The sequence below is a fragment of the Tiliqua scincoides genome, chromosome 5 (genome assembly GCF_035046505.1).
Source record: "Tiliqua scincoides isolate rTilSci1 chromosome 5, rTilSci1.hap2, whole genome shotgun sequence".
In the NCBI taxonomy this organism is placed as follows: domain Eukaryota; kingdom Metazoa; phylum Chordata; class Lepidosauria; order Squamata; family Scincidae; genus Tiliqua; species Tiliqua scincoides.
The window spans coordinates 25,596,064-25,608,571 of NC_089825.1; the positions used below are offsets into that span (position 1 = coordinate 25,596,064).

Consider the following 12,508-nt stretch of genomic DNA (forward strand, 5'->3'; position numbering starts at 1 on the left):
CTCCCGAATTGGCCTTTTCAGCCACACTAGACGCTGTTCCAGAACCATCATTCAGAGCGCGATACAATAGTCTTTCAAGACTGAAGGTTGCCAGCTACTATACCACACATACATATTATATATGTGAATTAAAGTAGGACAGTATTTATCTGATTGCTTTATTTGCCAAGATATTTTATGAAGCAATTTATAGTCTTAAAGAGAGAAATGAGTAAATAGGCTGATCTACTCAGGAGACTTTGGGCAATAATTAGGCAACTAGAGACCATAATTGTGCTGCAAGTGATGCAGCTTCAAATTCAGGAGTAATAAAATCTTCTCTTTCCTCAAAAAGGATTATTTTCCCCCTCTGAGGTTTGCAAATGTGGTGCCTACTGAATTGCTTTCAGAAAGGTTTAGAGCAGAATATAAGGCCTTTTAGAATTTTGAATATCAAATATGTAAATCAGAGGTATGCTGGTATCACTGTTACCAAGCTATTTGGTCCAGAATAAGTTATTTAAAGTTGCACCTGGGTCTTTTTCTTTCTTATACCCCCAACGGTTGACTGAACTAACATTCTCAAGTTGGAAAAAAATAGAATGTATTGAGTGTATCTGGAACTCGTCTCAGGTTTCCAAAGCATGTGTTATAATTTTGGGAGTTGAGTATCAGGCAGAAGTTACTGTTGTGTTTGCTCCCCCTTTCCCCCCTCCCATGTTGTCTCTTGGCCTTCTGGGGCAATCTTCGGGCAATCCTCTTCAGCAGAAGCATCTCTCCGCACAAGACGCTGCATTCCTGGACCATCAGCAGGTTGCTGTGAGCCAGAACAGTCAAGCTTCCTCACCGCATGCTGCAGGCCACGTCAGATTCTCCTGTGGGCTGGATTTGGCCCCCGGGCCAAGGTTTGGAGACCCATGCACATCACCAAGAGGCTGCCTGCCTGTGGAGATAGAACTGAATTTATAAAACTAGGTTCTAAGCTGATGAGGAAACAAAGTAGAAAAGCAACTGTAAACCATAGTTTGCTATGGTATACCATGGTTTTGTGTTCTGTCTGAACCCAACCTATGGTAGCCTTTTGCATTTCTGATGAAGGTGATCTATGCTAGAAATTTTTCATAATAAATCATCTGCTGTAATTCTTGAAGTGGGCAAACTGGTTTGCTTTGAACCAGGATAGGAATGGAAATTGGAATATGGGAAGGGAAGGAACTCTCAAGTCTGATGGTTGTACCATCAGCTCTTGTTTATGTAGATCAGTTACATAAACACAGCTCTTGTTTATGTAGATCAGTTAGCCAAAGGTTAAATTGATTTCATTATAAGCCATTTTGCTTAAGGTTGCAGTTTCCAAAACCCATTGACAACTTTAGGTGTGAACTTGCTGTACTCTTATTTTTATTGTGTCATTGTTGTCAAAGTTAGTTTAGAACGAAATGTTCTAATATTGAACAACTTTAGAGAACTACCCTAATTGAAGCCAACTCCTAAATGTTTTCAGACCTATCTTTTATTGATTGCTTGCTTTCTATTCCATCTTTTCCCAAATGGGTACCCAAGGCAGCTTACAATAACGTTAAAGAGAGAGAGAGGTATACAGTCATGCACCGCTTAACAGGGACGTGAACTGGCATTGCTGTCGTCAAACTGGGCTTGATGTAACGCAAAGCTGCCAAAGGTGAGGGGAAGCTCTGCTTCTCTTGCCTCTGGAGGCTTTTTCTGAGCATCCCAGAGGCAGCGAGTATCATGCGCCGCCTCTGCGAGGCTCAGAATGCTGGAATTGTGGGAGAGACACGACTTCCAGTTTCTTGGAGGAAACTGGAAATCGTGTCTCTTGCGCAACTGTGGCATTCACAGTCTCACAGAGGATGCACGCTGCCTCTGGGAGGCTCAGAAAAGCCTCCAGAGGTCAGGGAAGGAGAGCTTTCCTTGCCTTCAGAGGTTTGGGGGGTGTGACCAGGTGCGACCAGGTGACCAGCAGTGGCCTTCACATATGCGAGCTGTCACTGGCCAGAAGGTTGTTAAGGGGCGCACGCCTGTATATATAAAACTATAAATAAAACTATAAAATGCATAATGAATAACAAAATAACTTATACAGTGTTAAAAAACAAACAAACCATCCACTGGCAATTAATCACCAGGAAAGCCGCAGTAAAACAATCCAACAATAATTAATAAAATCCACCAATAAATCCAGCGAACATAACACCAAAAACACCTTACTAAAGTTAGAAGTTACCTGAAGTTAGAAGACTTTTTGAAAGAAGAATGTCTTTAGACCTTGCAGGAAGGCTTCTATGAAAGGAGCAATTCTTAACACAAAGGGGAGAGAATTCCATAGGACAGGTACCATTACTGAGAAGGCTTTTTTGCCAACTACAGGTCCGACCTTTTTATACATGGATTTTTTATAGACTGATTTGACTCAACACAAATGGCCACTGCAGATGAGAAGGAATGTGCTGACCCCTGGAGAAGGGGAAAAATGCACCCCTTTAAAATCAGTTTAAAAAACTGAACAGTCCTTTAACAGTAGCCTCCTTAATGAGAGAGGGGGGGGCAGCTGGCTGACAATCCATCAATCCTTCTCTCTCCAGGCAACCCCTCCCTTCCTTCTGAGCACGTGAAAGAAAGGTGATCACTTTGCATTGGTGAAGGGAGGGGCTGAGTGAAGCGCCTTTGTAAGCGCTTGGAGCAGGGCTGATTGATGGATTGTCTTCTTAATGACTCTTATCTTACATCACAAAGGTCAGCAAGGCTGTTTTTTAAATCACTGGAGCAAAGAAACTTTGTTTTTTAAATTGATTTGCTATAGTACGTCTTTTGCCATCCACGTGAGTGCTTGGAACGGAACCCACACGAATGATGAGGCTCAACCTGTATATGAATATTGCACTTATTTGGCTATTTGTGATGAACATATAAATTCTACAAAATGTTGTGATTTTCTGTACAGTTCTAACACTGTGGGGAAATAGAGAGGAGGGAGGGGGAGGGAGTGTCACAGAAATTTAGGACTACTAGGGTAACAGGAATAGGAGGCTTTCGGGATACTGGTTTGTATATCATGCATCAATTACTGTACATTAGGTGACCTCAGCAAGCAAGCTATAACAAGCTTTACTTTTATTCAAGAACCAGCAATATTCTCTTCCCTAGTAATCATAGGTGAATGTTATCCCTTCCTCCCGCAGAGCAGGAAAAGAGCAATTCAGTACGCCTCCTTGCATTGGTGGCTAAGGAAGTGTGTACAATAAAGAACTTTTGTTGCTGGGGCTATTATTATGGGAAAAGAAACAAGTCATTACTGTAATTGTGGAACTGTGGTTATTCTTATCCAAGTAGGGGTTTATGTGAGCCTCATACCTCCCAGCTTGTCTCTAAGTATGCCACATAAGCCTAGGTTTCAGTTAGTTTTCCTTCCTGTTACTGTTATAAGTTAATTCCTCAAGGGTATAAAGCCATGGAACAAATGCCTGAAAGAATGTTTTTGTGTTAAACCTAATCTGTCCGTATAAAGTCTTCTGATGGATTAGTGTTTTCCAGCTCTTATCAGTGGTACTGTCTTCCATATTTTAATCTACTAATGACTCAGAATATGGTGGTCAAATTTTTGAATAGTAGTGACCAGTATGAACATATGTCACCTATTTAGAAACATGAAATAACCCGATTTCCAGTTTGTTTCTGAGCACAATTCTGGGTTGGGCAAATAAAACTGTATAGCGTTGGTAAGCAGCATACCTGAAGGACAGCTTGCTCATGTATGAACCCACATGTTCTCTAAGATTGTCATCAGAGGCCCCGGGAGCCTTAAGAGGTAAGGTGGGTGGTAACTGAAGAAAGGGCCTCTTCAGTGGTGGTGCACCAAGTGTGAAATTCTTTAGCTAGAGACGGTCTCCTTGTTCCTTTTCACTTTTCTGCACTAAGTGAATATATTTTTATTCTTCTGTGCACTTAAAATAGGAAACTACTTTTGCTATTAACTGCTATTAATTGCTTTTATTTATGTTTGTATGGTTTAATTGGTCTTTGGTTTTGTTTTGTTGTTTTGTGTTTGCTTTTCATTGTTGACTGCCTTGGAAACTTGCATTGAAAGTCAGACTAAAAAATGTTAAATTAAGAGAGACTGTCTGAGCCATATCAATAAGCAAAAGTAACTGCTATTTATTATAATATTTTAAAAATGATTCCCATAGAAACTTATATGAAAACAGAATGTCTTACTCTTTTTACAGATCGATTCGCTCAGTACAGCTCAAAAAACCTTAGACAAGCCTGGAATAAGTAAGTGTCTGATAGCTATATTCTATCTATGTTGCTGATTACTATTCCTAATTAGAATGCATTCTCTCTTTCATTTTTATATATGTGTGCATTTCTAATATCAGAAGCTATCCGAATTAACTTGGTGCCACAAATATCTGGTGTCTCTGTTGCCTTTTTTTTAACCATTCAAGCACTGACTGCAAAAAATTAACATTGCACAAAGGCAAGTTGTAGTGGTTAGATCTGCAAAGGGGAGATGCCTTATGGGTGAGTAAAAGGATTAAGTACAGAATAATTGGAAATATTCATTTCCCTAAAGGTAATTTAAAGAATTTCTGCCATGTCTGGATCCTATTCTCACAGTCCAATCCATTGTCTGTGTGTGCTGATTTACTGGGAGTTGTTTTGTCCCACTGACTTCTTATTTATAATACAGGGCAAATAATGTCAATAATAGCATTAGATTAAAAAGCATAATTTGCATAAGAGATGCATTTTTTTGTAAGCTGTTCCTGAAAATAATTCTTATTACACTCAGCACTTGCTATTTTTCCAATGAACATATTTTGGATAAAGCCAGAGGAATATCATTATTCATGTATTTTCATGTTCTTTGTGGGTGTCTCAAAAAAGATTTATAGTTCTTCTGTGTAAATGATGTGGTGAATAAATGCATGAAAGCCATCATAATGTTTATTGTACATATTTAAAAGTGGCAAAATGGAAATGGTTTTATGTGCCAGTTTTTCACAAACATGCATGAAATATGTAAGGCAGTGTTTCTCAAACTATGGGTCAGGACCCACTAGGTGGGTCGTGAGCCAATTTTAGGTGGATCCCCATTTATTTCAATATTTTATTTTTAATATATTAGACTTGATGCTACCATGTTATGTGACTGCATTTGGGGAAATGTTATAGACCTGTGTTTTTAGCAAGCAAGCTACTACTAATATGCTACTATGCATATTCTTTTAACAGTGATAGTCAATGGGACTTAGTCCTGGTAAGTGTGGGTATGATTGCAGCCTTAGATAGTTAAAACTTTTCCTGCTTGATGATGTCACTTACAGTCATGACATCACTTCTGGTGGGTCCTGATAGATTTTCATTCTAAAAAGTGGGTCCCAGTGCTAAATGTTTGAGAACCACTGATGTAAGGGATTTTAACGTTTCTAATGTGAATGTTTCAGTTTAATGGTGGTGCATATCTTTACTGGTAAATATATTTACATTTTAATTGTAAAAATCCTCTTTAGTTTTAAATTTTCAGATGAAAATTGCCATGATATAACCTAGATATTACTATCTTAATATTAAGTCAAATTTTATGTAAGGTGCATTTGTAATTTATATATAAAGTTTAGGGTTTTGGTTTTATTTAGATAAAGCTAGTCCTGGAAAAGGCTGTTTAATATGGGTGAAATGTGAATCATCTGTGCAAGATAGGAAAGGAAGTGAACTGGAAAATACAGTAGAGTTCAGTTGGTTGACACACCTGGGTTTTGGAGTGACAAATTTGATTGCCGAGTCATGGGTCCAGTTAGGGATGCACGTTCAGATTGGGTTGGTTTATATAAAATACAATATCCCTCAAAGCTACAACATTGTGCCAAACTTTCCATTTGATTGTGGGAGTTCTTTGGGAAAAGGTAGCATAAATAATGGTATAATTTTAACTAAGGAGTGTTTTAAAAATTTTTTTACTGAGCTCTGTAATGTAGATCACTAGCAGGGGCGCTAAAAGGGAAGATTATATATAGTTTTACAGCACAACACTTCTTTTTCAGTATAATGCTATGCATGTTTACTTCTAAATACAGTAGGCCCTTGTTATCCGTGGGGGGCCAGCATCCATGAATTTAGGCATTTGTGGATACCAAGCCTGCAGCTGGCCATGTACTCCCTCCCTGCACCTCAGAAGGCCTCCCAGATGCAACTGGAAGTCAGTTCCAGTTGAATCTGGGAAGTCCTCTGAGGCCCTCCAGACAGAGATTTAATTATCCACGTAATTCAGTATCCACAGGGGGTACTGCAATGGATTCCTTGTGGATACTGGGGCCCCACTGTAATATCAGTTGGGTTCATTGAGACTTTCCCAGGAAATATACATAGGAGTGCAGTGTTAATCACTTTCTAAAACTTTGAAAACTTTCAGAACTAGGCTGACATTTAGTATGCAAATTTGTAGATATATATTTTAAAAAACAATTTAATCTCCAGGCAGCTCCTGATTAAAACAGTCTTAATTTGTCCATTTTTCATAAATTACATGAAAGGGGCAGCATCCCTTTTGTGTGTATGTGTGATACTTCCATCTGATAAATAAGAAATTGTGTTTCTACCTCAGAGTCTTCTGTGATATACAGAGAACTCTGGAGAAGTACAGGAATGGAAGAGCAGTTGGAAGCTGCTTTAAGTGTTCTGTTTAGAATAGAAAGTTGGGTTAAGAATTTAGTAAATAAATAGCAGTGCATACCTTTGGGGTTCTTACTGCTGCCCCACCCTATCTTCTCCTCACCAAGTAAGAAGGATTGCAAATGATAATGGCTTGCTCTGAATGGGGTTGAACTCCCTCTGAAGGAGCAGGTCTGCAGCTTGGGGGTCTACCTGGATTCGCAGCTGCTCCTGGATTCCCAGGTGGCGGTTGTGGCTAGGGGGGCCTTCGCTCAGCTTCGGCTGGGTGTGCCAGCTGTGGCCGTACTTGGATCGTGCAGATCTGGCCACGGTGATCCATGCCACGGTGACATCGAGGTTAGATTATTGTAACACGCTTTATGTGGGGCTGCCCCAGAAGATGGTTAGGAAACTGCAATTAGTGCAGAATGCGGCGGCCTGTGTGGTCACTGGAGGTAGGCGGTTTGACTCTGTCAGCCCGCTTCTCCGGGGGCTGCATTGGCTGCCCATTCGTTTCCGGGCCCAATTCAAGGTGCTGGTTTTGATCTTTAAAGCCCTATACTGCTCCGGGCCAGGGTATCTTAGAGATCGCCTACTTCCGTACAATCTGGCTCGTCCTCTTAGGTCATCAGAGAAGGCCTTTTTACAAGAGCCGCCGCCTAAGGAGGTACATGGGGCGGCGGCAAGAAATAGGGCCTTCTCAGTAGTGGCACCAACGTTATGGAACTCCCTTCCCCTTGACTTGAGAATGGCTCCCTCTCTTGAGACTTTTCGGCGAGGCCTGAAGACCTTTTTGTTTAAACAAGCCTTCTGAGTTCATGGCCTTTTTAACATCTTTTCTATATCTTTTAGTATTTGTACAGGCCTGATTCCTCTATGATTTGCTGCGTTTTGCTCTTTTTATCTGACTACTGTTTTTATGGTATCTGTTAATGTGTTTTAATACGTGTTTTTATTTGCTGTTAAATTATGTTTTTAATCTGTTTTTAACATGTTGTAAGCCGCCCTGGGTCCCTTTTAGGGAGAAGGGCGGGATATAAATAAAGTTTATTATTATTATTATTATTATTATTATTATTATTATTATTATTATTATTATAACTTGCTTGGGAGATTTTAAAATTCTGGATTTGGCCTTGATTTTGAATAGTATGGGATCAGTCATAAAGCATATTGGGACCATTCAAGAGGTAAGGGATGCGATTCTATTATGTAACCTTCAGAAAATCTTTACTTTGCTTCCTGTGTGCTTGCTTATGTGTTGGGTGGGGGCAAGAGATGTATGTTGAACTAATCACCTGAATGCTGCCAGTTAAATTGTACATGTCCTAAATAAAAAGAATGAAATAGTCATAACTTTAATTGTTCTATATTTGGCTTCAGATTGCATATTTGTATGGGCCGCCTCTTTCATAATGGGTATGGGATAATTTCAGAGCTTACAACATTCAGTACATGATTTTATTCCAGCTTCAGCTTTAAATGTTTCCAACCCACACTACTCATTCTCAGTGTCCAGGGGTCTAGCAAATAAAATACAGAATACATTTCTCCCAAGTAGTGTGTAAATTGAGGCAATTTCCTTTGTTTTGTCAAATAAAATTTTGATACTTGATACTGTGAAGCCTTATTACAGGTTAATTTTATATGCAGGTATGTTAAAGGAACACTTTGGGCACTTGGGGGAGCACTTGGATTAGTTCAGTATATACCACTTTGTAAAAAGCAAACAGTGAAGAATCCTATTTGCCATAATTTAATATCTTACTTTTTATTTCAGTAAAAGAATAGTCTTTTTTTTCCAAGTCATCCATAATCAGCTACAAGTCACCCACAAGTCAAGTCACCCATAATCAGCTACATTTAATATATTTGGAATCATTTTTCCTAAATCTACAAAATACTTGAGATACTATTATTATTATTTTTTTATTAACACACACAAACATACAAACATATAACATACATTTAGGAGTGCTAAATACCATATACCATTACTAATTAATCATACTATATCTCCTAATCTACTTACTCATCTATTTCTACCTCTTATTGATTTATCCACTTATTTATATAATATACAATAAACTTTCCCTAATGCCCTATACTATATTTTCTAAATATTCACTTTCTACCGAACGTAAACTAACTTCAATTGCTCATTAATATTAAAACAAAATAATCTAATTACCAAAATTATCACTTCAGAGATTTCAACTCCAATCTTATTACACTTTTTTCTTTGACATACTAACCACATATAAAACAATTCTTCCACACGTTTACATTTCCAGCTATATTTTTTAATACATTCTAATTCATATTTATCAATTTCATACGTATTCTTTTTTCTTCTTCAAATAAATTTGGACCATTGTTATTAGCTGAATAAATCCTCCAATTTTCTTTAACCCTCAGATTACCCCTCAGGGTTCTTTTCTTTCTTACTTTCCATTTTTTCTCCTGTAATATCTTTAATAATTTATCTCTAACAGAATCTGATAAATCCACGCTTTCTTATATAGGGTGTGTTCATTCTTCCAGTTAACTGGGATATATTTTCTCCTTCTTGTTCCAACAATTTTATGATTTTTGCACTCCTGTTACTCTGTCCATCTTATCTTTCTTAATCGCCATCAGAGCCTCTTCTTCGTCCAGTTGATCATCCTGTTGATTTCTTCCTTGTTCGCTTTTTCACTCCCTTGTTTATCTTCTGCTTGTTTCTTCACATCTTCTAATTGTTCCTTACAGACATCTATCTGTTGGGAAAGAATCTCCAGACTGGTTTGAATATGCGAGGACCAATTCAGCTGTTGTCACTCTATAACAAGCAATCTCTCCGTATTAATCAAGATTTTCTTTATCCACATTTCTGGAACAGAGTCCATTTTGCAATTTCTCTCTAGATGTCCACAACATATTATTCTCCTCACTTCCACCACGTCTTTACTACTCTGCCATCCGCATTCCTTACATACCTCTTGCAGATAACACTCCAGTGCGGTTAACAGAGAGAAAAACAAAATGAAAGGAAACAGTCTCACCGTCTGTGGTGCAGAGAAAACAAAGCTCTTTCAAATCTAATGAGAATTATATTTATATCCAATTATGTCCAAGAATAATTCTGGATTTAAGTTCACACCCAAGTTATAGTTGTAATTATAATCCACCACCAATTTATTCCACGACAGAGAAAAAGAGCACTTTCAACCTCCTTAAAAAGTCTCTTGTTAACGCCTCCAATATATCCAGGGCTTTTAGCCAAATCTGTCAATCAGAGCCCGGGACAATATTAACACTTGCTTATCTTAAATTTCCAGCTTAAACTTTACAATTCACGCTTTTCCCCCCCTCCATATGGCATCTCAGCACGGAGCCAGGATCTTGATTGCAGATCACTGCACCTCCCCCAATACTGTCACAAACGGTTAGATTCCTCTGAGAAGAAAGCCCCCCCATCCGGGTTTTCAGTTTCTCAGATACCTGCACCGATGAAGATCTTGTCTTTCCTAACAAAGATCTTCAGGTCCTCTTCAGACCAGCAGTATTTGGGGGAAAACAAACTGTGTCCCAGGAGCTCCTGGGGACATGTCTATTATTATATTATAATTATATAATAATATTATATTATAATATATTATAATATATTATATTATCCTCCTCCTATTATTTTAAAGTGAGTCATCTTAACACTTACCAGAAAAAGGTTGATATGTCTTTATTTAAAAGCTTTCCTTTGGGCAACACTGCTTATATCAGTTAGTCCAAATGCAAATGAAAATCACAACCTTGCCAAATACAGGGAAATTGATTTATGTATGTTAATTCACCCATTCATATTTAAATAACTCAAATTTATCTTATATTTGCTCTTTTGTGTTTTACTGATCTTCTGTTTACTTTAGGGCAGGATAAGCTGTTATTCTGAGTAAGTGGAAGAGTACAGCCCCAACCCAAGATCAGGACTATGCTGTAATAACTTTCTGTTCCTGGAGTTCTTCAGCTTGGAAAGTGTGCCCATCTTGCATTAAAATTCTTTAAAATTCCCTTCATTTCAGAACCATGGTTGATGTCTGAGCAAAAGGCAAGGAACTAGCATCACCACACAGGCTGCAGAATGAATAGGATTAATTGGCAGGGCTGACCCAAGAGCTCCCAGTGCCTACTGTCGGCATCCTTTGTGTGGTAAATTGCTGTGCCATCTGCCCCTATCTTGCATGGCACCAACCACTGCCACACGTCCTCCTTTCCTTGGTGTTGAAAAGAATTGTGAAATGGCACAAAAGAAGTGTGGAAGAAAAAAGAGTAGTGTATGAGACTCTCTAGCTCATTGTTCTGTCGTTCACACTTCCTGTTCAATTACCTCTTCCTTTTCAAAGCACGGAAGTAAGAGAAAGATAGATGGCAGGCGCCTTGCCCATTCACCTCCCTTGGTAACTGCTTCTATTCACCTTGCGAATGGACTGACCCTGTAGGTTGGTATCAGTAGGTAGAATGCTTGGGCATGCCCCTGCATGAAAGTGACCAGAGGGTGCAGGTGTGGTTTATGAAAAGGCATCTATTTCAGCATTCCCTGAACTGTGGGTCATGATCTGCAAACCAGAAGTCGCTTCTGGAGACTTCTGCAAGGCATTCTGCAGCTCACGAAATGGGTCATGGGCCTGGTGGAAACTCAGAAACAGCCTCCAGAGACTCTGAAAAGTGCTTTGCAGCAGAACATTGAGCATCAGGTTGTGACCTACCATGGAGGGTGAGGTGGGTCACAGCAGGGAAAAGTTGGGAACCACTAATTAATTTTGTTTATTTCTTCAGTATTTGAAACACTAGTAACTTCTGAGAGTCACTAATTCATCTATACCTAGTTTTCTCTGAAGTTTGCCACAGGCGAGGTCATCCAGGATCAGGCGCAGCAGATGGAACGCTGGGTGCAGCACTACTCTGAGCTATATTCCAGAGAAAATGTAGTCACCGAAGAAGCGCTGAACAACATTGAGTGCCTGCCTTTGCTGGAAAAGCTTGACAGTGAACCAACCCTAGAAGAACTTCACGTGGCCCTGGACTCCCTTGCCTTTGGCAAGGCACCTGGAAAAGACAGCATCCCTGCTGAAGTCCTAAAGTGCTGCAAAGAGATCATCATCACTGAGCTGCATGAAATCCTCTGTCTCTGCTGGAGAGAAGGTGAAGTACCTCAAGACATGAGGGATGCAAACATCATCATGCTGTACAAGAACAAAGGTGACAGGGGTGACTGCAACAACTACCGTGGCATCTCTCTCCTTAGCGTTGTAGGAAAGTTGTTTGCCCGAGTTGCACTAAAGAGGCTCCAGGTACTTGCAGAGAGCGTTTATCCAGAATCACAGTGCGGATTCCGAGCCAGCAGGTCCACCACTGATATGGTATTCTCCCTTAGACAACTGCAGGAGAAATGCAGGGAACAACGACAGCCACTCTTTATAGCCTTCATATATCTCACGAAGGCTTTTGACCTGGTCAGCAGGGACGGCCTCTTCAGGATTCTCCCCAAGATTGGATGTCCACCCAGGCTCCTCAGCATCATCAGATCCTTCCACAAGGACATGAAAGGCACTGTTGTCTTTGATGGCTCCACATCGGACCCCTTTGACATCCGAAGCAGCGTGAAGCAGGGCTGTGTTCTTGCACCAACCTTGTTTGGGATTTTCTTCGCTGTCCTGCTGAAGCAGGCCTTTGGAACTGCAACAGAAGGCATCTATCTCCGGACCAGATCAGAAGGAAAGCTCTTCAACCTCTCCAGACTGAGAGCAAAGTCCAAAGTCCAGCTGAAATGTCTGCGTGGCTTCCTCTTTGCCGACGATGCAGCTGTCACTACCCACTCTGC

At 39.8% G+C, this 12,508-nt stretch overlaps 1 protein-coding gene across 3 annotated transcripts in view; it reads left to right on the forward strand.

Moving 5' to 3' along the window:
• The window catches only part of CDK14 (cyclin dependent kinase 14), a 348,112-nt gene that overhangs the window by 222,778 nt on the left and 112,826 nt on the right, over positions 1-12,508 (forward strand). For all 3 annotated transcript variants that reach the window (XM_066628515.1, XM_066628517.1, XM_066628516.1), the window contains one exon: positions 4,224-4,272. In XM_066628515.1, the coding sequence (XP_066484612.1) occupies positions 4,224-4,272 (49 nt within the window). The remainder of the gene's footprint in view (positions 1-4,223; positions 4,273-12,508) is intronic.